Raw genomic sequence first — 23,914 nt, forward strand, 5'->3', positions numbered from 1 at the left:
TCCCGGACCGGGGCACGAACCCGTGTCCCCTGCATCGGCAGGCGGACTCTCAACCACTGCGCCACCAGGGAAGCCCTGCTTATTTTCAAATACAGGCTTTTCTCTCTTAAAAGAGGTTTGAAACCTGTTCTCAGAAGGTTTGTATTCTTCCCCCATTGACTACAATCCAGGAAAGAATGTAATTCATCACAGAGATTAAGTTCAAAGAAACCTTTTTTAAAACAGAAGAATATTTTGGTACCAAAATCTAACCCACCTTTCTCAACTGTTGTTGGTTTTTCTCCATCTGTTTTCCCTATAAAGAGAGAGACGTAATGATATAGAATTGTTAGGATTTAGTAACTATAATTTAACAATTGGCAGAAGATGAATTTACCCTAAATGGAAGGTAGCAAAACACAAGCAAAGAGGATAATTTCTTAAGTAAATTAGATCAGGTTATTTTTAAGCAAGCTCTGACATGACCTTGTTTCAAAACTATTATTATTGAATTTATGAATGCTTCTTCACACCTATGGGTCTGTAGTTCTTTTGTGGATGTTACTTTTTTTCTCACCCACTGTAGAGACCAGTGTCAAGGAAACGGACCCATAGAGATCTTAAATAAATAGTCAAAAATGTCAGAGGTTAGGGTAACAAAAGAATCTAAGCCCCCTGATTCTTGGTCCAATGTCAAGATCATGGAAAACTCACCCATTGTGATGAGGTCTATTTTGAAGAAACGTCATTCTGAGAGCAAAATGTTTTGGAAGTTGTGGTCAAGACTGTGATTTGCCTCGTGATATCAATTTCCTAGCAAAATCCAGATCTTACAGGGCACGTGATTTTAATGAGAATGTACCCTTTGTATTTATGGCACTATTACTGTAGGATTTCTATCTGCAGCTGAACTTAATCCAATAGTTACAATGTGAATATTCTCATTTACCAAGCATGTGAAGTTGTTTAATTACGAATACCTTCCTGTAAGTAATAAAACTGTGAGTTTCTTTCAGGTAATTTTACACAATTTCTATTAAAAAATAAAGGCCTTTTGTTTTGTTTCTCCCATCAACTTCTTTGTATACTGAGTCCTTCACTCCTCTGGGTGGTAGGTGTTTATGAAGAAGTCAAGAGGCCTTGATATAATGACACAATGGAGAGAAGTGATGCAATCGGGCCCTTCCCTAGAAACTTAGTACACAATTTGCAAAATACCACAGATATCCAATAGCTTTCCTAGTCAAAGGTGACACCAGCCCACCATCAGCTATACGATGCTTTCTTTTTCTAATGGTTGAGTTGGAAAGAAGTCATCCACTCTGTACCAAATCCATCTTCAAAAAGAAGACATCTTTTCAAGATGGCCCCAGGGTATGGGTCCTTGAACCCAGCTCTCCCTGCATGAGCTGAACTCACAGCTCTACAGCATTTACGTGGCGCTCAAGCTGATCGCGACAACCCAGTTGGGAGACTGGGAGATTGCTGGTTTTGAAGCCTGCCCAGGACAAAGGTGTCATCAAATCAACTCCCTAAATGTTATACCTGGCTGCCAACTACCAGTAGAGACAGGTCATGTCTTGTGCTTATCATGTCTTAACATGGTGGCTGCATACTGGGCTCATGACATAGCATTATCACCATCAATGACATCATTTGTCAGAAAATACATTACCGAAAATAAAGTTTGTGGAAGATTCATTACTAAATTAGAGTTTACTAGTCTTGTACTCCCTAGCTCCCTCCCAGTTATACTGGCTGTGATCATGCAAGTGTGTCATACATATTAACATCATCAAACTTGGGCGTTTCATGGGAAAGACATCTGCTGCCCTAATAAAATTACCTCTTAAAAAAACCAATCGTTTATAATTACATTTTAACTCACATGTGAAGATTTCTTGGAACACTGATGCATGAAGTGGGAATGTGCCATAATCACAGTTTTTGTGAAAGGGTGGGGTAGGGGACAGGACAAGAGAGTAACCATGAGTATTTTCCAGTTAATTGAGAATTTTTATTTTTAAGGAATAGGAGAAATATCCTGGTATGCTATAAAAACTAGTCAACTTGTAATGCTCCATTTTCTGCTGCTAATTAGCTGTGAACTCTTGTTACAAATGATCAATGCTTCTCCAAAATTTTGAAATGCTTTCCAATGACCAATTATCAATATATTGACGATTCTTTCCTTGCTTAGTTAGCCCTATTTGGTTCTCTCTGGTGTTTAATGTTAACCATTTCTTTAGCATCTTGGAGTAACCGTAGGCTTTATTTTCAAAGCAGGTTATAAAACTTTTTTTATCTTTGTTGTAAAATACACAACGTAAACTTTACTACCTTCACCATTTTTAAGTGTACTGTTTGACGGTATTAAGTACATTCACACTGTTGTGCAAACATCACCACCATCCATCTCCAGAACTCCTTTTCATCTTGCAAAACTGACACTGTACCGATTCCCCACTCCTTCCTCCCCCCCAGCCCTGGCAACAACCATTCTACTTTCTGTCTCTATGATTTTGACTACTCTATGTATCTCATCTAAGTGGAATCACACAGTGTTTGTCTTTCGGTGACTGGCTTATTCCATTTAGCCCTCAAGGTTCATCCATGTTGCAGCATGTGTGAGAATTTTCTTCCTTTTAAAGGCTGAATAAAATACTCCATTGTAGGTATATGACACATTTTGTTTATCCATCATCTGTCCATGGATAATGGGGTTGCTTCCATGTTTTAGCTACTGTGTCTACTGCTGCTATGAACATGGGTGTACAAATATAACGCATTTAAGAAATCTTCAGAAGTGCTACAGAGTTTTTAAAACCAGATTGGCGATTGGGTCTGGAAATGCATATTAAACAGTAAGGAATAACTTTCTAGGTGTTCAGCTGTGCAACTGGTTTCAGGAACCACGGCTTTAGGGAAGGTCCTTATGTTTGCTTTCATTTAAAGATGAAAACACCTAACTATATAAAATGATTATAGAAAATTGCTTGAGTTAGCCAGAACGCATTGCCGTTATTAGAGGATTAGTTCCTTTTCTCTTCCACTCCTATCTACTACAAAATAAGGTATATTTTAAAAATATCCCAAACAACTGAATTTCTCTTAAGAAAGTTCTGGAAATAGGAGGCTCTTTCCCTTGCTAAGTTGTAATGGCAATGATCTTTCCTCATGCTCATTAGTGATGGTCTAAACCTCATAATAATGACAAAGACTCAAAGTTGTCCTAAAGAGTTTCACCTCAAGGCGTCCCATTCACTTTGCTGCAGGTATGAACTGAATCACAACCACAACCCCAAATCCTGGTAAGACTGGTTTAGAGTAGACTCGTGCTTCATGTGTGCAGACATGAACTCAGTGTAAGATGGTAAATGTTAGCATAGAATCTACTAAGATTTACACAGGTTGGCTAAATTTTACGCTTTTGGGTGTCAACACAAAGTTCTTAGTGTGGCATTATAGCAGGTTACGGTCAGCACTATGACACCAGTAAGCTACCTAACTTGCCCTTGTGGAGGCATTATCACTAGTTGTCATTTAAGGTTAGAAAGCTGTGTTCAGCAACCCAATAAATACAAATTCTGAACCTACCACAGAAAGCTTGGTTCAGAATTAGTGCTTGCATTCCAATATGTGCCCTATTGATGATTATATTTGTTCCTGGATTTTTTGGAATACACTGATTATGCAAAAGAAGATCAACCCCTACTGGGGTGTCTGGTTTTCTTACCCGGGGACTGACTAGTTGCCACATTCAGGGTTGTCGTGCTCTGGCTTTGTCCTTGGGAGTGGATTGTGCTTTCTGCAGTGGGCAGGTCCTCTTTGTGAACCTCTGTCATGCTCTTTGTTCTTGTCGGCATCTATTGGAGATGTAAATGAGGCAAAACAGAAAGAAAACCTAATGCTTTATACTCAGCCTTATAACAGAAATGGATTTAAGGTGGCATAAATGTATAAGCTATATGATGACCTAAATTTAAAGTGGAAACAAGAAAACAAACATAAAGAAACAACAAGAATGGAGATAGGAATAAAATCCTGAAATAAATGCCAAATGTTTAGCATGCTGACTTCCTAAGGTCTAAACTCTTCAGAAAATACTGGGGCACGAGGCATTAATTCTTTCTCTTCCTTGAACTTGAATGGCACTTTTCCCCTGTAACATTTATTTGGCACATACTATGTTGTATTATTTTTAATGCCCTTCCTCCCCCAATTAGAGTGATAGTTAGCCTTTACTAAGAGCTTACTATTTGCCAGGCCCTCTAAATACCTTCTCTAAATACACCACGAAAACTCCTAAGTAAATTCTATTATTAGCCCTGTAGTATGAATGAGGCTTAGAGAGATCAGATAATATGCTCAGGCTCACAGAGCCAACAAGCAACAGAACAAGACTTGGAAATGGTTCTGTTGACTCCAAAAGTTCATGCCAATGTAGCATTCAACAAATATGCTAGTAAGCACAGGCAACAAAAACAAACATAGATCAATGGGACTACATCAAACTTAAAAATTCTGTGCATCAAAGGACACAATCAACAGAGTGAAAAGGCAGCCTACGGAATGGGAGAAAATATTTGCAAATCATATACTTTAATATCTGGTTAAAGTATATAGAACTCTACAACTCAATAACAAAAAAATCAAATAACTTGATTTAAAAAATGGGCAAAAGGACTTGACTTCCAGTCTTTTTTTTTTCTTTGGCTGTGCCGCACATCATGCAGGATCTAAGTTCCCTGACCAGGGATCAAACCCATGCCCCCTGCAGTGGAAACACAGAGTCCTAACCACTGGACCGCCAGGGAGTTCCCTGGGTAAAAGGACTTGAGTAGACAAATCTCCAAATATGATACGCAATGGCCAAAAAACATACAAAAGATGCTTAATATCACTAATCATCAGAGAAAGGCAAATCAAAACCACAATGAGATTATTGCCTCACACCTGTTAGGATGGCTACTCTCAAAAGAACAGAAAATAACATGTTGGCAAGGATGTGGAGAAACTGGAACCATTGTGCACTCTTGGTAGAATGGTTGCAATCACTACGGAAAATAGAATGGAGGTCCTTAGAAAAATTAAAAATAGAACTACCATATGATCCAGCAATCCCACTTCTGGGTGTACACCCAAAAGAATTAAAAGCAGGGTCTGGAAGAGATATTTGCACAACCATGTTCATAGCAGCACTATTCACAATAGCCAAGAGTTAGAAGCAATCCAAACAGATGAAGAAAACGTGGTACATACAATGGAATATTATTCAACCTCAAAAGGAAAAAAATTCTTACACATGCTACAATATGGATGAACACTGGGGACATATGTTCAAGCGTACTGAAATAAGCCAGTCACAAAATATGTGATCACATACATATCATAAGTAACCTTGCATGTGATCACATACATATAATAAATATCCTTGCATGTGATCACATACATATAATACATATCCCTGCATGTGATCACTCACCGGAGCTGTCAAGCCAGCAGACTCATGGGGCTCTCCACTGGCACCTGGGGTCTCCACGTGATCTTCCACACCCGGGGTCGCCTTGCCATTTTCCACACCTGTAGTCATGCCATCTTCTGGCCTGACCGTGCTGGCTGAAAAGGAAAGACTGAGTCAGACCTTAACGTGGAAATCATGTGGGCACACCTAACTGGCCGGCTTCAGTTGGATTATTTTCTTTTCATTTCTTTTGGGTATTTTTTTTTTTTTAGGGGGGTTGTCATTCTGGCTTAACACAAACCACTCTACATACGTACAACTGCCTGGTTATCTCCATTGTAGAAGAAAGGAAGATGGGAATATAAAAAGGTGAAGCAGGCAGCCCCTCCCTGGTATCCCACTGAGGTATGAGGGATGGGGGGTGTACACTTTGCCTTTTCAATAATGAACCTGATTCTTCCTGGTGCCATTTCATACAATGAATGAATGCATTCGGGTCAATAGAATATCGTTTAGACCTAGAAGAATAACCTGGAAAGATTTCTAAAAATGCTAATTAGCAGGCTCTATCCCAAACCTACTGAATCAGAATGTCCAAAAGCAGGGCCTCCTTCTTCTTTTTTTTTTGCGGTACGCGGGCCTCTCACTGCCGTGGCCTCTCCCGTTGTGGAGCACAGGCTCCGGACGCGCAGGCTCAGCGGCCGTGGCTCACGCGCCCAGCCGCTCCGCGGCATGTGGGATCTTCCCGGACCGAGCCACGAACCCTGCATCGGCAGGCGGACTCTCAACCCCTGCGCCACCAGGGAAGCCCAGGCCTCCTTCTTTTTCAAATCAATCTCACTCTCCGTTTAATTTTGAGACTGCTGTCTGCTTGAATGATTAGAATCGCTGGCTCTGACCACAGACCTCATAGACGACACAGAGTTCAACCTCTTCTTTTACGTTTGGGGTTATCGCCAACAGGGGAGATCAGTAATATACTTAAGGATGCTGAGATAACCAATAGAATTTGTAGTGCGCCCAGAGCTATACTAAAGAGAGACTTCACAGCCCCTGGCCCTGGCTTTTCTGCATTACCACTGGATGAATGACCCTGTGTGCCAATGAGAAAGGTTTCCAGAGGAGGAGGGGATGGGTGGGGTGGAATTGCAGGTTGAATCCCAGGACTCGGGAGAGAGCTAGAAGTGGCCCCTTCTTCACCCTCTACCGCAAAGATCGGAGCTAATCCTGACCCAGTAGGAGCGCCATCTCAACTCATCAAATAACCCTTTTCACAAGTTGAAACAAATCTGACTCATTGGTCATGGGTTCCCTCTCCAGACTCAGAGTGGCTCTGGAAGAAATTCCATGACGACAAGCAGTTGCAAAATAAGTGAGCACACACAGCCCAGGAGCAAGAGCGAGGCGGTGCTTGGAGACTTATGTGCTTAACTGAAGGGCAGATGTTCATATCTAGACAGTGCCTAAGTGAGCGATCAGGCCCTTGCCCTAAGATTCCTTATTTTTCCCATGCTTAGATAGCTCAGCCAAAGTCACAGCTAATAAATATTTGATCACAGCTTTTTTTGCTGATGCATAGAGGAAGGAAACCTCTAGAGTAAATTCTCTTGTTCCATGAACCTTCTTTTTGCACTGAGGGTCCTAATCCAGTGCTGCCAATCGACGTTCTGGATGAGCCTCCCAAGCATATGCATTTATTTTTCATCTGGGGTGGGGGGAAAGGCTTTCACTAGTTAGCAATAACTGAATACCTCAGTGCCTGCAAATGGATTGCCTCCCTTTTTGGCTGGTTGCTGGGGCTGGGGGTGGGGGTGGGGGTAGTGAGCGGCTCCTGCTAAGGATTTATGACCATGATCTCAGCAAATGTTGAATGTATTTTTTGGTTTTTTTTGGCTGCGTTGGGTCTCCTTTGCTGCACTCGGGCTTGCTCTAGCTGTGGGGGGTGGTGGCTTCTCTTGTTGTGGAGCGCGAGCTCTAGGTGCGCGGGCTTCAGTAGTTGTGGCACATGGGCTCAGTAGTTGTGGCACACGGGCTTCAGTAGTTGTGGCTCGCAGGCTCAGTAGTTGTGGCTTGCAGGCTCAGTAGTTGTGGCATGTGGGCTTCAGTAGTTGTGGCTCGCGGGCTCAGTAGTTGTGGCTCACGGGCTCAGTAGTTGTGGCTCGTGGGCTCAGTAGTTGTGGCACACGGGCTTAGTTGCTCCGCGGTATGTGGGATCTTCCCGGACCAGGGCTCGAACCCGCATCCCCCGCATTGGCGGGCGGATTCTTAACCACTGCGCCACCAGGGACGTCCCAAATGTTGAATGTAGTTATCAAGCTCAAGGGGGAATATCCCTTTGCTAGGCAAGCAGTCTTTATTAAAAAACTAAGCATCTTATTTTTTTTTCTTCAACTCCTGGTTTGAACTCAGTTAACAGACCATCCACTTAAAAAATGTTTTCTGGAGTGTTCGGCAAAATCACTTACTGTATGGCATCCTCTAACTTTAAAAAGCAAAATAAAACCACCCTTGCTTTAAACAAATTAAGTACTGAATGAAGTTAATTTGAATTCTTTCATAGAATGTTCAGTTCATTGAAAGCGTAACTTGATAAAAATTCCTTCTTGTTCTTTTCTACTCTTGGCCCACAGACCCAAGGACTAAAATTGCTCTGAATAGACAAAGGACGTTTTATGAATGACACTCATGATTAAGAGGCATTTCTTTTGTCTCACTGCCCTGGCATTCTTTTTGCTCCATGGGAAAGCTGATCTTTAACAAGAGATGCTCAATTCTCCCTCTCATTATTTCGGCTGAAGCCTTTCCTGGGTGAAGGGTTCCTACGAGCCCAGCTGCTGAGTTTCCAGCCAGCATTTGACATCCTTTTCTCTTGAATGGTGAAATTCAAATCATGTATTGATGCCTTCGCCCCCCCCAATCCTTTTTTTCTTCCTAAGACACGTGTGTGCACAGGCAACACGCACAACTGTTTATATAAGTGCAGCGATGAACCTACAATAACAGAGTCTGTTCTGGAGCGGTGTCCCCTTATGCTCACATGAACACCTTTTTCCTGCCACACCCAGCCTCCTCCAGCCTGCCGGTCAGAACCAATGGAAGTTTCCAAATACGGCTGTAAGGCATCCATTTGCTTTGGAATTTGTGTGTATGTGTTATTCTTTAAAAAGGTACTACCTCTAAGAAGATGATGTGATAATTTGATTTGATCTTAAGGTTTCTAAGTTTGAGAACAAATGAGCACTGAAGAGATGCTTATTGGGATAAAAGTATTAATTACGAATCATTTTTATCTTAGCATTAAAGTCTAATAGCTCCAAAGAAATTATTCTAGTTTCCATACATTTATGGGATGGCATTTCTTTTAAAATATTTTAGAATTTGGATGGAATATTAAATCACACTGTTACTGTGATTGTCTTGCAAGAGTCCCAAATTCTTGATTAAAAGCCTTTGTGTAAGTGTTTTCAGTTTTGTGGTTTTATTTACACTTCTCTGATTTGTGCTGGTGAGTTGTTCCATCTGTTTGCTGGCCGATACGAGTGTCTTCTCTTGTGACCATTTTTCTCTTACGGTATTCACCTTTTTTCATAATTTTTAAGTGCTCTTTATGACTTAAGAATGTATTCTTTGGAATAGATGCTACAATCATTTTTTTCTTTTTTACTAATCGGCATGTCTCTTTTGTAAGTGGCAAGGTCCATCACTAGTCAAACTTATTAAGCTTGTTTTGTCCCTCTGATGTCACACTTGTAAACCCTTCCTCAAGATTATGTAAATATTCATCTATATTTTCCTTAAGGTTCTTTCTATTTGTCTTGTGTTTATCTCAAAGCATGATGTAAAATGGGAATATAAATTTGATTTTCCCCCAAGGATTAAACTGTCATTTCAATAACTCCTCTTTTCCTCTCTGCTTCAAAACTAGCTCTCATTGAGACAAATGGTTTCTTCCAAATACTGTGTCATGGTATTGGGAGAAACCTTTAGCACAAGGACCAGCCTAAATGACCTGGGCACTGCCGTCTGCCCCCGTGCCCCTTACATTCCACCCTCTGTCTGCAGACTCTTTCCAGAACTGATTGCTAAATCTGTGCTCCCCTCGCCATCATCTCCCTCTTCCTCTTCACATCAGCTGACCACTGCTGAGCTAATTCTGTGCCAGGGATGTAGTTAGGATAAAACAGGGTGCAGAGAGCAAGCAAGGAGAGGGCGCCGCGCTCGAACAGAAGTGCACTGAGATCTTTCCGAGTCATAGGTTCTGCTGAGGGCAGGAGACACTGCATTACAACAGCACCCTATCTCCCATTTGTTCAGCAATGTAGGGTTTACATGACGTCTTCAGGCTGACTTTATATCACAAGGTGGGATGCACTGACGTTTTTGTCCCCATTGATCAGATGAGGAAGGTGAGGTTGACAAAGGCCCTCCTTGACCAAACCTTAGTGAGGCTCCTCTGAGCCCCCTTCTCAATGAGGCCATGGCCTTGGGCTTCCGTGTCCATCACTGCAGAGTCCAGTTTCAGCAAGAACCCTGCTAGGTCGGGTTAGAGACAATCTCTCGACCCCTCGATATGTGATCAAGTTCTCCATCTCCCACCTTTGATGTCTAAGTCCCTGGACTGCCTTTAGCAAGAATCCTGTTAGGCCAGTTTAGCAAGAATCCCCCACCCCTGAGGTCTCTTCTGCATAATTTTCCATCCGCTGCCCCTCACTCCGCTCCTTGGCTACAAATCCCCAGCTGTCCTTATTGTATTTGAAGTTGAGCCCCATCTCTCTCCCCTATGGCAATAGTCTTGAATAAAGTTTTCCAACTGTTTGAACAAGTTCCAGAAAAACTTTCTTTAACAAGGTCAGAAGTTAAATGACTTGCCAAGTTGGCCTGGTCACTGAGTGGATGCAAAGCCAAGTGTTTTGCCTGCTCATTGGCCCCCAAGACCCTTTTGTGCCTCTATGGCAGCTGTTGCCTGGAAAATGCCCACCCATCCCGGGTTCTGACATCCTTCCTCTTCACCCCCATCCTCATCCTCCCTTAAATTATAATCCTGTAAAGAAGATGTGGCACATATATACAATGGAATATTACTCAGCCATAAAAAAGAATGAAACTGAGTTATTTGTAGTGAGGTGGGGGGACCTAGAGTCTGTCCTACAGAGTGAAGTAAGTCAGAAAGAGAAAAACAAATACCATATTAGCGCTAACACATATATATGGAATCTAAAAAAAAAAAAAAAAAAGGTTCTGAAGAACCTAGGGGCAGGACAGGAGTAAAGACGCAGATGTAGAAAGTGAGAGAGTGGCATGGACATATATACACTACCAAATGTAGGGTGGATAGCTAGCGGGAAGCAGCCACATAGCACAGGGAGATCAGCTCGGTGCTTTGTGACCACCTAGAGGGGTGGGATAGGGAGGGTGGGAGGGAGGGAGACGCAAGAGGGAGGAGATATGGGGACATATGTACATGTATAGCTGATTCACTTTGATGTAAAGCAGAAACTAACACACCATTGTAAAGCAATTATACTCCAATAAAGATGTTTAAAAAAAAGATTAACATAAGATTACATTAACAATGAAAAACGTAAATTATGCACCCAAATAAATTGAGTTACAGTACCCAGTGTCTTCATAAAAAAAAAAAAAATTATAATCCCGGTTGTCGGAAGCAGTTGCTTCCTTGGGCATCTCACCTCCTCTTATGAAATCCCACCTGTTAGAATCCCCCAATCAAGTTATTTAGTGACTACAACCTCTATTTCCTCAAATGAGTCCCCTTCTCGGACTAAGCATCCAGAAGTGGCAGGTTAGAAGGCAGGTGTGATCTGCCTTACAAAGGCTGTCTTTCTCCGAGCAGAGGTTCTCTCGCTTCTACAAACAAAGGCAGCAGCAGCGATGGAGACTGGAGCCTTCCCGAGGTTCACCTCTATCTCCTTGAATATTTACTGCACACCTACTATATGCTGGGCCCCATTCTCGGCCCTGGAGACAGAGGCGTGAACCAGGTGGGGTCTCCACTCTCGTGGATCTGGGTACTGTTGTGGTGGGGTGCGGGTGCGCTCAACAAGCAGACAAACAGGGAAAATCTCAAGATGGTGCTCCTGCATCCACCCCCCTTCAGATCCCTGCTCACAGGGCACTTTCTCGGGAGACCTTCCTGACCACCCATGGAAATCAGTACCCCCCTCCCCACACACCCATATTAGTGAATGTTTGTATATTTACTGATCGACTGTCCCACTAGAATATAAGCTCAGTAAAGGCTGTTTCACCTCCATGTCCCCACTGCCTACGATACTGGCACAGGGGAGGCACTCAGTACATATTTGTTGAATGACTGAGTGATCTCCAGGTAGGTGAAGAGCTGGTCTAACTAACCCTGAAGCCCAGAATGAGCTTGGAGCACCACACACTCCAGAAACAGGTTGATCAGTGTGGCTGGATGGTTAAGAGAATGAGACCAGGGAGGTGTGGAGGGCCAGTCTGGTGGAACTCTGTAAGGAAGGGGTCTTGATTTCAACTGGAGTAGAAAGGAAGCCAGGAGATGCTCTGAGTGGGGGCAGGACATAACCCCAGTCCCAGGAACCACGTCTTAGTGCCACGGAATAGATGTGGGTGTCGGGTATGGTGCCGGGGTCAGACGGAAGCTGAGAGGTCACTGAGACTGTTGTCCAGGCAGAAGCGGGTGGTGTTTGCACCGGGACAGAGCAGTGGGAAGGGAAAGGACTGGACGGGTAATGGCTGGAAAGCATCTGAAGTCATTACCCCAACAATCAGAAATAAATATTAAACCTCAGTGGCGAGACTTCATTTTACCATTTGCTGCAGCTCTGTGGCTAACAACATTTATTTTATTTTTTTAAAGTCTTTTATTGAATATGTTACAATATTGCTTCTATTTTGTGGGTTTTGGGGTTCGTTTTGGTTTTTTGGTCGTGAGGCATGCGGGATCTTTGCTCCCCGACCAGGGATCAAACCCTCACCCCCTGCACTAGAAGGCACAGTCCTAACCCTTGGACCACCAGGGAAGTCCTGATAACAACATTTAGAGTATGAATCGGTGAACTGAAAAAAGTAGGATGTTCCCAGATGATGCTGAGTCCTTTACTGGATTTCACCTTGTTTTATCAGGACAGCCACAGAAGTCTCCTACATAAGTTTAGGTAAAGAGCCTCTGCCCCATTTCCATCTCCACATAAGGAAGAAGTTTCCTGCGGTCCTGTCTCTGCTGACCTGAAGCTTCAGAATCCAACAGCTGGAGACTAAAGTGGGAAAGTTGACGGGTTACCCCCAGGGTTTCAAAGAAAACCGGTGGTGTTAGCCAATAGATTAAGGCATCTTTCATGTTGTCTGGATTTTCTAGCATCTTGAGCTGCTCCAGCATCTAAATGCACAAATAACCCTTTGAAGATGGACGACTGCATGGCCTTGGAATGATTTTTGTGGCCATCGAGAAATAGAATGCTCTTTTTCTTTTCTTGCAACATCCTAGGAAGTTCTGGATTTTCCCTGTAGGAGGAATTGTAAGATAACTGACAAACAAATAATCCCAATTAAATTTGGGAGAATGTAATGCTTTTACAGGGAGGTCAAAACATCTATTTAGAAAACAAAACCAAAAACGCCTGCTTCTGTTTCTTTGCCCAGACACTGGCTTTTATACATTATTTTTCTATCATGTCTCAAAACTGTGCTCAGAAGCCTGAAAATAAACACACCCCAAACTGCAGAGGGGGTGTCAACCTCCAACATTTTCCAACATTCTGCAGACCACCCACTGTGATCACCGAGGTAGTCAGATCTTTGTACAGTCTTTCATCTCCATTCAAGACATCCCCAATTTAGCTGTTTGATGGCACTCTTTTCGTTACCGTGATGTGGGTTTCTGCAGCCGGAAGAAAGGTGTTCGGACTTTGCTTTTGTTTACCACATCTTTCGAGTGACCCCTCTGGTCCCATGGGCCGACCCACATCCTGACTTGTACAGAAGCCTTTCTGTGGAATATTGAAAGCCATTTGCTGACCCAGACCCTCAACTCCTGGCAGACTCCGGGTTGTGGTCAGTACAATCCCTGATGTGGCCTGTGGGCTTCCCACCTACCTCCACCCCTTCCAAGGATCCTGGTAAATTGCTTACTGGATCAACCTGTCCACTCATTGCACCCGGTCCTGTCAGTCCCTGCAGGCTGAGGCTGTGACTGTCCGCTCTCGGCATCGGGGATGTGTGCCTCTCCCATAAAAATCAAGAGAAACATGTCAGGCCTGCAGAGATCAGACAAGTGTCACTAGTTCCCCTAGAGAAATCAGAACAAGTGCTACCCATTAAGATTTGGAGCAGCGAACACCCCCCGCCCCCACCCCCCGGCTTCAGAGAAGGGGAGGTTATGCTCAATGCCCCAAGGGGCATTTTTCTTTGACCCCTCTGGGTCACCTCCCAAAGCTGAAGGCAGCGTTCTGAGAGTCTCTGCTGCTGAACAAGGCAGTAAAGAAAGGGGAGGGGCCAGTGATGGCTGGGGACCCCTGTTTCATTTCAGAAGCAAGGACTCACACCACTCACTGGCAGGTGGAAGGGGCAGAACACGCAGTCCATAAGACAGGTCTCCCAGACACATCCATTCTCTTCCCTTCGATGGGGGAAAAGGAATTGAGACCTAGTGTGTACCCGTCACATATCTTCGCCATCAATCTCCATGACCAACCACGAGGTAGGTATTTTAATAATGGCGACTCTTTGATAGGAGAATGTGCACAATGTTTGTGCCAAGCACTCTCTTTTGATCTTCACAGAAGCCTTGCAGACTAACGTCATCCTCGTTTTGTAAATGAGGATGGTGGAGCTGAGAGTAATCTACCCATGTAGCCAGCAAGGGGTGATGCAGGGGTTACACATCAAGATCTGTCAGACTCCAAAGAAATCCCCAGCTCTGACCACTCGGTTACACAGCCTTTATGTGTACTGGTTACTTTTCCACAGCCTCCACTCATTCTCCTCCCCCACTCAGCTCCATCACTGCCCACCCAAACCCTACCTACTCTTCATGGCCCAGGGAAAACACCTCTCTCTTCAGAGCCCACCCGCACCCTCCCGAGGTGCCAGGAGAAAGTAATCTCCTCTAAATTAGCATAGAGCTTGATAACACCGCACTCACGACTTTCTCCCTACTAGCATTTATCAATTTATCAAACTTCTTGAGGGCAGCGTTCCTTTCTGCTGTAAGTCTTTCTGCTGTAAGTCGATGGCCCAGCCACTAGCATGGTCTCTGATAACTGAATGAATGAATGAATGAATGAATATTTACACTTTTCAGGACTCAGGAGAATGAATCAACTTACCCACTCACCCCAACCTCAAAGAGGGCTCAGGACCCTTCAGATGCCCAAACTCGAGGCTGTTGGTTACAACCTCAACCAAGATTACTCAACCTGGGGAGAGGTTTCTCTCTTGACCAAGAGCGGAATGTTCTCACTAAAAAGAGGAAATGAGTTCACAGTTTTGTGGACTGGAATCAACACCTCTGTAATAACTTTTCTGGAACCTGGCCGGGGCCGCAGTCCTGCACAAAGAGGCCACCTCCTAGGGGGGACTGCTTAGTACTTGGATAACCAAACAACTGAAGCGGGCTTTAGAAGTGCTGGCCTGGAGCACAGCATCTCAATGGGATGATGGGGTGTCTGGGAAACACTCACCATCTGCTCGGAAACTGAGCCTGTGATTCACGCAGGGCTGTCAGCTGAGCAGGCCCTGATTTTGCAACAGTGAAAAGAGAAGCCCCTTCGGCTCTGACCTCACCATGCACCCATGCACAGACATCCTCCACAGACAGCCCAGCTGTGAGCCCAGGAGGATGAGGCCCTACAGGAATGTACAGTATGTAGCTGTGTTTCCACTATCTGCCCTTGGCCTTGAGCCTAAGCCTGTTTCTTCTGAGCCTCCTTGCCATCTTTCTCCCTTGTTCCCATGAATGGGGAATTCAGGCAACAAACTTTGTGTCCGGGGCTTATTTCTGATGCCATTTTAGTTGAGATCTCCCCAGGTACCCATCAGATACATCAGATTGGATGTCTTACTAGTACCTCAAACTCACTGTGTCTATAAGACGATGCATAACCTCCTGCTCCTTCTCATCACATTGGTTCCTAATCTCTCATCCCGCTAATCTGATTTCTATCACCTGCCTTCTTGTCATTCCTGCCAAACGGATTGGGCCACTGTGTTTCTTCCCTCTCCCTCCTGCCAAATGTTTACTACGTACCAACCATATGTTCTTTTAAATGCTGAATAAGACGGGTCCTGCTCTCTTCTCTAAAGGGCAAGATATGTACACAAATGTACAGTGATAAGAACAGCCAAAGCGATCTTGAAGAAGAACAAAGAGAAGGACTCACACTTCCCAATTTCAGAACTTACTACAAAACTACAGTAATCAAGACCATGTGGCACCAGCATAAGGATAGATGTATAGATCAATGGAATAGAACCGAGAGTCCAGAAATAAACCCACACTTTTATGGGCAACTGATTTTGACAAGGGTACCAAGATAATTCAGTGGAAGGAACTGTCTTTTCAACAAAATGGTGCTGAGACCACTAGATATCTTCATGCAAAAGAATGGCGTTGGACCTCTATTTCACACCATGATTAATTCATTACAAATTAATTTCAAATGACTCAAAGACCTCAGCGTAAGAGTTAAAGCTATACAGCTGTTGGAAGAAAACATAAGAGTAAATCTTTGTGACCTTGGATTAGGCAATGGCTTCCTAGACAAGACACCAACAGTATAGGCAACACAAGAAAAAAATAGATAAATTGGACTCCATCAAAACTTTAAAAAATTTGTGCTTCAGGGGACGCTATCAAGAGATTGAAAAGCCAGCTCACAGAATGGGAGGAATATTTGCAATTCATATGTCTGATAAAGGTCTCGTATCCAGAACACGCACAGAATTCAACAATCAAAAATGACAACCCAATTTTAAAATGAGCAAAAGAGACAAACAGATATTTCTCCAAAGAAGATATATAAATGGCCTTTAAGCACATGAAAAGAAGTGTGACGTCATTGGTCATTAGGGGAATGCAAATCAAAATTATAATGAGATACCACTCCATACACACCAGGATGGCTACTATTTAAAAAAAAAAAACACTCAACCAAATGGAAAATAACAAGTGTTGGCAAGGATGTGGAGAAATTGGAACCTTTTTGCATTGTTGGAGGAATGTAAAATGGTGCAGCTGCTTTGGAAAACAGTTTGGCAGTTCCTCCAAAAGTTAAACATAGAGTTACCATAAGACCTGGCAACTCTACTCCTAGGGACATACTTGAGAGAAATGAAAACATATGTCCACACAAAGACTTGTACATGAATGTTCATAGCAGCACTATTCATAATAGCCCAAAAATGGAAACAACCCAAATGTCCATCAGTGGGTGAATGGCTAAACAAAATGCAGTATAGCCATATCATAGAATATTATTCTGCCATAAAAAGGAATAAAATTCGGACTCATGCTACGACGTGGATGAACCTTGAAAACACCATGCTAAGTGAAAGCCAGACACAAAAGACCACATATTGTATGATGACATTTATATGAAATACCTAAAATAGGCAAACCCATAAAGACAGAAAGCAGATTGGTGGTTGCTAGGGGGTGAGGGAGGGGGAAATGGAAGCAACTGCTAACGGTGTGGGGCTTTGGAGGAGGGGGTGATGACAATATTCTAATAGTGACAGTGGTGATGGTTGTACAACTCTCTGAATATACTAAAAACCACTGGATTGTTTAATTTAAAGGGGTAATTTTATGCCATGAGAATTACATATCAACAAAACATTTTAAAGCAGTGATGAGTGGTGTAAGAGGTGAATAAGAAGAAATCAGAAAATGAGGAAAGAATAAGGAGATATCTGGAGATACTGAGCTACAAGTCTTGCTGGCTCTTATTCCCCCAAAGCTGATCTCATTCCCCCTTCTTCTGTAACCGCACTTAGTCTCTTTATCTCCTGACTCTCTCCCTCCCCCGAGACTAGTCCCATAAACTAGACTCAGTCCCATATGGTGTCCTTGTCATTAAGTTTTCTTCTGGCAATCACTATTCATGGCCCAATCTACTCCCATTTGCCTACTGCCTACAGAAAAAGGTCTACCTGTCACTCAACACGGACTCAGCCTTCTCCCTGATTTCCAGCCCTCCCCTACTCAGGACTCCATGACACCCATGACTCTAGTCAGCCTTCACGGCTTTTCCCAGCCCTGGGCGCCCACACCTCTTCCCACACAAACTCCAGGTTGTTCTAATTTCCACGCATTATTTCAAGCAGCCTTTCTTGCCAGGATTGCCCTTCCCTGCCACCCTGCCCTACCAACCCCACCATTTTTCAGAGCCAAGATCAAGTCCCATCTTCCCCACAAGGGTTTCTCCAGCTCCTGAAGCCCACAAGAATCTCATCTCCAAACTAGCAGCGGGTAACGGTATGTGCCGCACAGGACATGACTTTTGTGCTGCCTTGTCTGTATACACCACACACACATCTGCCTTGCCTCTCTCTGTGTGAGCTGCAGCCCCACTGTATGATTCCGTTCTAACTCTTAAAGTTCCTAATAATATGTGTGCTCTATAAATGTTTAAGGGACAGGGATTATGTCCTTTAGTTAGGTACCCCAACGTCAGTCTAGTTCTGCAATCTGAATTACGTATCCAACAAATAACAAGTGGCGTTAACTGCCGTAAAAGTTACTTGAAATCAACCTGCTGACATCTCTGAGTGTCCTTGACGGCCACACCCCTAAGCCCAGCTGGCTGTTGTGCTGAATGCTTAGGGGTGTGGGCTCTGGGGTTGAGCTGCCTGAAGTGAAGTCTCACCATTGCTATTTTCTAGCTCTGTGTCCGTGCGTAAGTTACTGAAGCTCTCTGAGCCTCTTTACCCATCTGTAAAATACAAATAGTTCCTACCTTGTAGGTCTGTTGTGTGGATTAAATGAAATAGGGCTTGGAAGCTGCTTGACACTAAGCACTCAGTAACTGTTAGCTGTTATTATACAGTTACTGCTATGAATACCACCCATCCAGAATCTAGTTCCTTTAGTTTTACAGATTCAGAAATTTAATCTTATTATAGGGTGATCTAGCTCAGATGAAACTGTTTCACCCTAGCCAAGCTCATAAGAGGGCAGGAAATCAAACAGCTTATTTAGAATGGGAAATACTTTCCCAAATGCTTTCTACCCGTATTTGCTATTCAAGGCGTGCCCTTCTCAAGAGTGAAATACCTGAAATGCTGTCTGGTGCCGATAGAACAAAGTCTGGGGTGAAGCAGTTGGGTGGAATACATTTCCAGACTGTGAAAGAACAGGGATCCCCAATTCACAGGAACACCTGGACTGAGATCAGGAGCCCTACAGCCACCAGATATGACATCTCGCATACTAGCTGTTAGCAAGGATAACATTTGCCTTGCCTGACTCACAAAGAAGTTAGTAAGTAAATATTTGTTAAATAAATGCATTCCTTGGGCAAGGCAGGTGTCACGTCATCTAGTCCTTATTCCTTTCCCCTCCCTGTCTAGATTCTAGGCAAACAGACTCCCTTCTCCTCTGGGCAGGATACCATTCATTGGATCACAGCTTTGCTTATATTAGTTGAGTTTTACTCACCCAGATGGAGACAGCGTGATGAATTACAGGAAATACTTCGTTCTCATCAGTAATTGTTGACGCATCTTCTAGTGGCCCTTCCCTGCTTCCCACCTATATTCCATATAACTGTCATTCCCCTGCCTGCTACAAATGTAACAAGGACAATTATTACCTCCCCCGCTCCGGGTGGGAGGGACCTCAGTGACCTCTCTCTACTGCCTGGAGCCCTGGAAGCCTTGACCCTCTGGACAGAGGTCGAGAGCACACCTTCCTCCGGAAAGGTGATTATCCTATTGGTAGGTTTGTCGTTTTTTGGTTTGTGGGTGTTTTTCTTCCCTGCATAAAATTTAGTGTTGCCCTGACAATTTCAGTTTACAGCTCCTCAGACAACCAGGTGAATGAGGTGGGCAGGTCTGCAAATTTCCCTCTGAACTTAGCGCGATTCCCCTCAAAGAATTAAACCCATCTCCTCTGAGCAATTCCCGAGGCAAAGACACTCGGCCAGATGAAAAGGCGGGAGAGCCCGACCATCCCTACCTGTTGAAGTTCAAGGGAATGCTTGCCGTGGACTAGCCGCCATGAGCAGGCTCGTTGGCGGGCACTGGGGTGAGACAGAGGGAAGGAAATAGCCACCTCATTTTCCTGCCTTGGAGAAAGTTGGCAGAATTCCGGTTGTTCCCTAACCCGGCTCCATCTCAGAGCCCTCAGATACAATGCTTGATCACTTTCCTTTCCCAAAAAGTTTTAAGACATCAGTAGGGAAAGATTCAGAACTCCAATCAAAAGGTGCTTTTATCTCCTGCCCACCCCACGGGGATCCTAAGACTTATCTCAGTAACCCACCCATTCCCCCCAATCATTTGATTCTCTTCCAACAAAACACTCTCACTGGATATTTCTGTGTAATATCCAAGGAATGGCAGGTTCCTTGGAGAGCCTTACAGGATCTGATTTAGCTTCCTCAAGTGAGTTTCAAAAGGGTACTGCCAAGTATATGAGCCTTTTCTCTCTCTACATCCTCCCCTGTAATATTTCCACAAGTGGTAACCTGGCATGCCTGCTCTTGGAAGCCAGAAATATGACAAATATTCAGATAAGCCAGTGGAATTTAAAGCATACGTTCGTCGTTTGCTGGTGAGGACTGCAGTGCATGCTTTACGCTCGGTGTGCCTCTCCCAAAAGTGCTTAGAGTTCAAATCCAGCTCTTCAGGAGATGATGAATTACTATTTGGGGAATGAATTAATGAATCCCATTTTAAGGTACTGTGACATCTTCATTCTTAAAGGAGTATTACGGTAAGTATTAAATGTAAAGAACTTTTTATACCTTAAAAAATTTTGTTTTCATGTTTAAGGAGTTTCAAGCAAGGTTAACCTTTAATTTCAAGTTCACCTTCTCCTCCTTTTTTTTTTTTTTTTTTTTACAGTGTGTAATGTAGCAAAAAAAGCTTGAGGTTTGGAGTTAGGCCCATTTTTTGAATCCCAGTTCTGGCATATTCTGAAGATAATAATGTATAATTCAAGGCCTTGTGATGATTAAATGAGGGAACTGGGACATTCCTAGCACATGGTGGGGGATGGGAACGGGAGGCAGGTGGTGTCCTTCCTACTTGGCCACACCATCCACTGTCACTCCAGGGTTTGGGGGTCTCTGTAATTCTCAGTATAGAGTTACTCACCGGCCTCTCATTACGGAGGCCAGAGGAACGAGAAGGGGCTGTGTACCTCTGCTCAGCCTGGGTTCCTCCCTATTTGCCATGTCCCAACTTAGCCTTCTTATGCTTGGATACTTTTTTAAAATGTGCTTTTCTATATTAAATGCTAACTTGGATCTCATACACCAGTGTAATGGAGAGCCTCCCTCACGAAGGCTCTAACAGACCTTTAAGATGCTTTAAGTGCAACAAAAACTCTTAGTAACTCGTGAAGCTTTCCGAGCATCCGAAACTGGCAAGAGTTTTGGGGAAATCACAGGGAAATTTGTTCACCGCATGATTAATCCTGAGTGGACTGGTCCCGGAAAAGCACATGTGGGTTTTCAGCAAGCAGCAGCCTGCAGAATTTCACAAAATAAACGACCTCATGAAGAGGCCCGTGTATGTGTTTTGGATGAAAGTTCAGAGTGAGGGTAGGGCCTGACAAAGGAGGAAAATGCCAGATGTGTGGACAGCAGAGCTCCTTTGAATCCACTAACATCCCAAGAGACAACACATGGGACCAGATTATACAGCTGAACCAGATTATAACACTAGATGAGGGAAGCCCAGTGGGGAGTAGACTTCTATGAGAAGGATAATAAAATTCTTCACCATAATTACCCCCAGCCCAGCTCTCCAACAAGAGCCCGCAATGGCTCAGCTCAAAGAAGTTATTCATCCATATTCAAGTTGCCTCACTCATTACCCTCAGACAAAACCTCCTTCTGGGCCTCAAATCCTCGCCAGCAGCCCAGCAACCCTGCATTGACACACAGCCCCCCGCCCCGGGCAGGGGTCCGGGGATGCTTCTGTCTTTAGCAATCGAGTTGCTAGCACTAGGGGTGGCTGGTTTTTTTCAGACAAGGTTTACCACTTCTTTTTAGGAGTACCTTTGATATTCGGGACTGTCTCTAAGATAATTACGGCTCACCCTTCCCTGGGAGAAAACAGAGGATGCCACCCAGTGGCAGTCTTTCCTGGCAGAGCTGGGATGGGGCTCAGTTTGGGGGCCTCCCACACCCTGCCCCGCTGAGCACAAAACGTTGTCATTTGCACACTGTCTTGCCAAAAGGGAAATGTAACTGAAACGCACAGCCATGTATATAGCCCTGGAGAGAGAAGTTCCAAAGATAGGACTGCCACGAATAGCTCACGGCCCTGCAAAGAGAGCTGCTCAGTCTCCCCGAAGCAGACGGCCCGGCAGAGAGTAACAGACCCTATATCACTTCCCTAGGGCTGGGTATAATTGTCTTTGTGTGGAGTCCTCCCTCAAAGCCCTCCCTTCAAGCAGGATTCTTCTGGCACCAGGCTTACCTCCATCCTCAATTTGGAAAATGAAAACGAGTTTAATTTCCTCAACCTCCAGCGCCAAAGATCACAAGTTAGCTTACAACGCCTTGGACCAATATTCAGGGAGCAACTACTGCGGTGCCAGATATCGTTTGGCCCTCGGGATCAAGGCGAAGACGTAGCTGTGTCCATGGGAGCTTATATTCTACCGTGGAAACGGATTAAAACTTAAAACCCAGGAAAAATTAAACACTGACCGATGTGCATGGATGCCACAAACACAGCACACTGAGCCAGGAAGAGGCAAGGTGAGAAGAAGATGTAAGAGAGAGAGGAAGAGGCGAGGAGACGATGCAGATGATGGGGAGGCAGAGCTCCCATCATCAGATCCGGTGGCGTGAAGGTCTAAGGGGTCAGCAACAGCCATTGGCGCTCTTGGCCAAGTTCGACACATGTGGCCCCAAAGGAACTTAAACATCAACGTTCACAATAGTCCTCTACTCCCTCACGCACTCAGGACCCTCCGCTTCAGTCCCTTCCCCACACACTATCCTCTCTACAGAGGATAACGGAGGCCTCTTCCAATGGGTCTCCGCTGCTAGTGTGTCCAACGTGCCCTCCTACAGGGTATAAGACCCGGCAGGCCCCCAGAGGGAGACGGTCGCAGCACAGGGGAATTCCACCCCCAGCCCCTGTCCCTCCCGATTCCTTGGGGTCAGTTTCTTCTGAGGCCATGGGAGGTCCTCCAATACACAGCCCTGTAGGAAAGCCCAGCGCCGCCAGTGGAAGGCTCCTGGAGGCTACCCTTCCACTCTATCTCTCAGGAGCCATCAGGGGGTGGGCCGCCACCGAGGGAGACCCCGTCTGCTCCCCACCTGCTGCCTGTGGATTCGGGGTCTCCTCCTGGCACCCCGCTCAGCCCTTTCTCTGCGACCTGGCACCAGCAAAGCCGCTGTCTCTCGTTCTCCCGGGTCCTCCGGACTCGTGCGCACACATACACTGCCAGCTCCCCCCTCTGCTCTCCCGGGCAACCTCAAATACCAGGCCCGGGCATCCCCGCGAGTCCCAGCTCTCTCGTCCCCACCAGCAGCTGCAGGGAGCCCCGCCTGCTGGCTCTTACCTTCTGCCAGGACCCAGAGCGATGCGCTTCCCAAAACGAAGAACAGAACTGGCCCCTTCCACATTTTCTTAGTTGACTTGTTCTTCGGCGGGGCGAGCAGCTCGTTTCTGTGCTGGGGGGAGATTATGAAAAAGCTCCTCAGCCAGAGGCCCTCGCTTGATGGAGCGCGAGACTGGGGGCTGGAAAATGCGGGGAGCAGGAGTCCCAGCGCGGGAGGGGTCCCCAAGTTCCTTCGCCCGCAGCGGCAGCCGGAGGAGCAAACTTTGCAGTCGGGAACTTTCGGATCAGAGTGAGCATTTATCTCTCCCGACGAGGGCGAGGGCGGGGACAGCCCGCGCGCTAAGGTGGTCCCAGTGCGGGGCTCGCTAGGACCGCCCCCTGCCTCTGTTTGGCCAGCGCGAAAACGATGACCTCAGGCCAGGTTTAAAGTTACAGGGCCGCGGCTGCGGGGCGCTGCCCGCACGCGCGGAGGGCCCGGGCCCCGGCAACATTGGCTTTTATCCTGTTCCCCGATAGGAGGGAAAGGGGGCGCAGGCAATAAGCGATTTTCTTTTTTTTGGTAATTTTTAAACATCATTATTCTCTTTTTTAAGCGTAAGCCACAAGATTAGGTTTTTCTTCTTGGAAGTAAACTGTTCCTTGTGTGGCCAGTCATTTTAGAACCAAGCAAGGGATTGTTCTTGTAAATATTGAATCTGATGGCTTAAAAAAAAAAGTGGCCG

The 23,914-nt window shown here is 44.9% G+C and overlaps 1 protein-coding gene across 2 annotated transcripts in view; it reads right to left on the reverse strand.

The window, feature by feature from the left end:
• PDPN (podoplanin) overlaps window positions 1-23,506 on the reverse strand; it is a 28,342-nt gene extending 4,836 nt beyond the window's left edge. For both annotated transcript variants that reach the window (XM_007104825.4, XM_007104824.4), the window contains exons 1-4: window positions 23,193-23,506; window positions 5,465-5,598; window positions 3,716-3,845; window positions 257-295 (exon numbers count right to left, since the gene is read on the reverse strand). In XM_007104825.4, coding sequence (XP_007104887.1) covers window positions 257-295; window positions 3,716-3,845; window positions 5,465-5,598; window positions 23,193-23,256 — 367 coding nt within the window. In that variant the 5' untranslated portion in view covers window positions 23,257-23,506. The remainder of the gene's footprint in view (window positions 1-256; window positions 296-3,715; window positions 3,846-5,464; window positions 5,599-23,192) is intronic.
• Between the last annotated feature and the right edge of the window lie 408 nt (window positions 23,507-23,914).

Source organism: Physeter macrocephalus, chromosome 3 (genome assembly GCF_002837175.3).
Source record: "Physeter macrocephalus isolate SW-GA chromosome 3, ASM283717v5, whole genome shotgun sequence".
NCBI lineage: Eukaryota > Metazoa > Chordata > Mammalia > Artiodactyla > Physeteridae > Physeter > Physeter macrocephalus.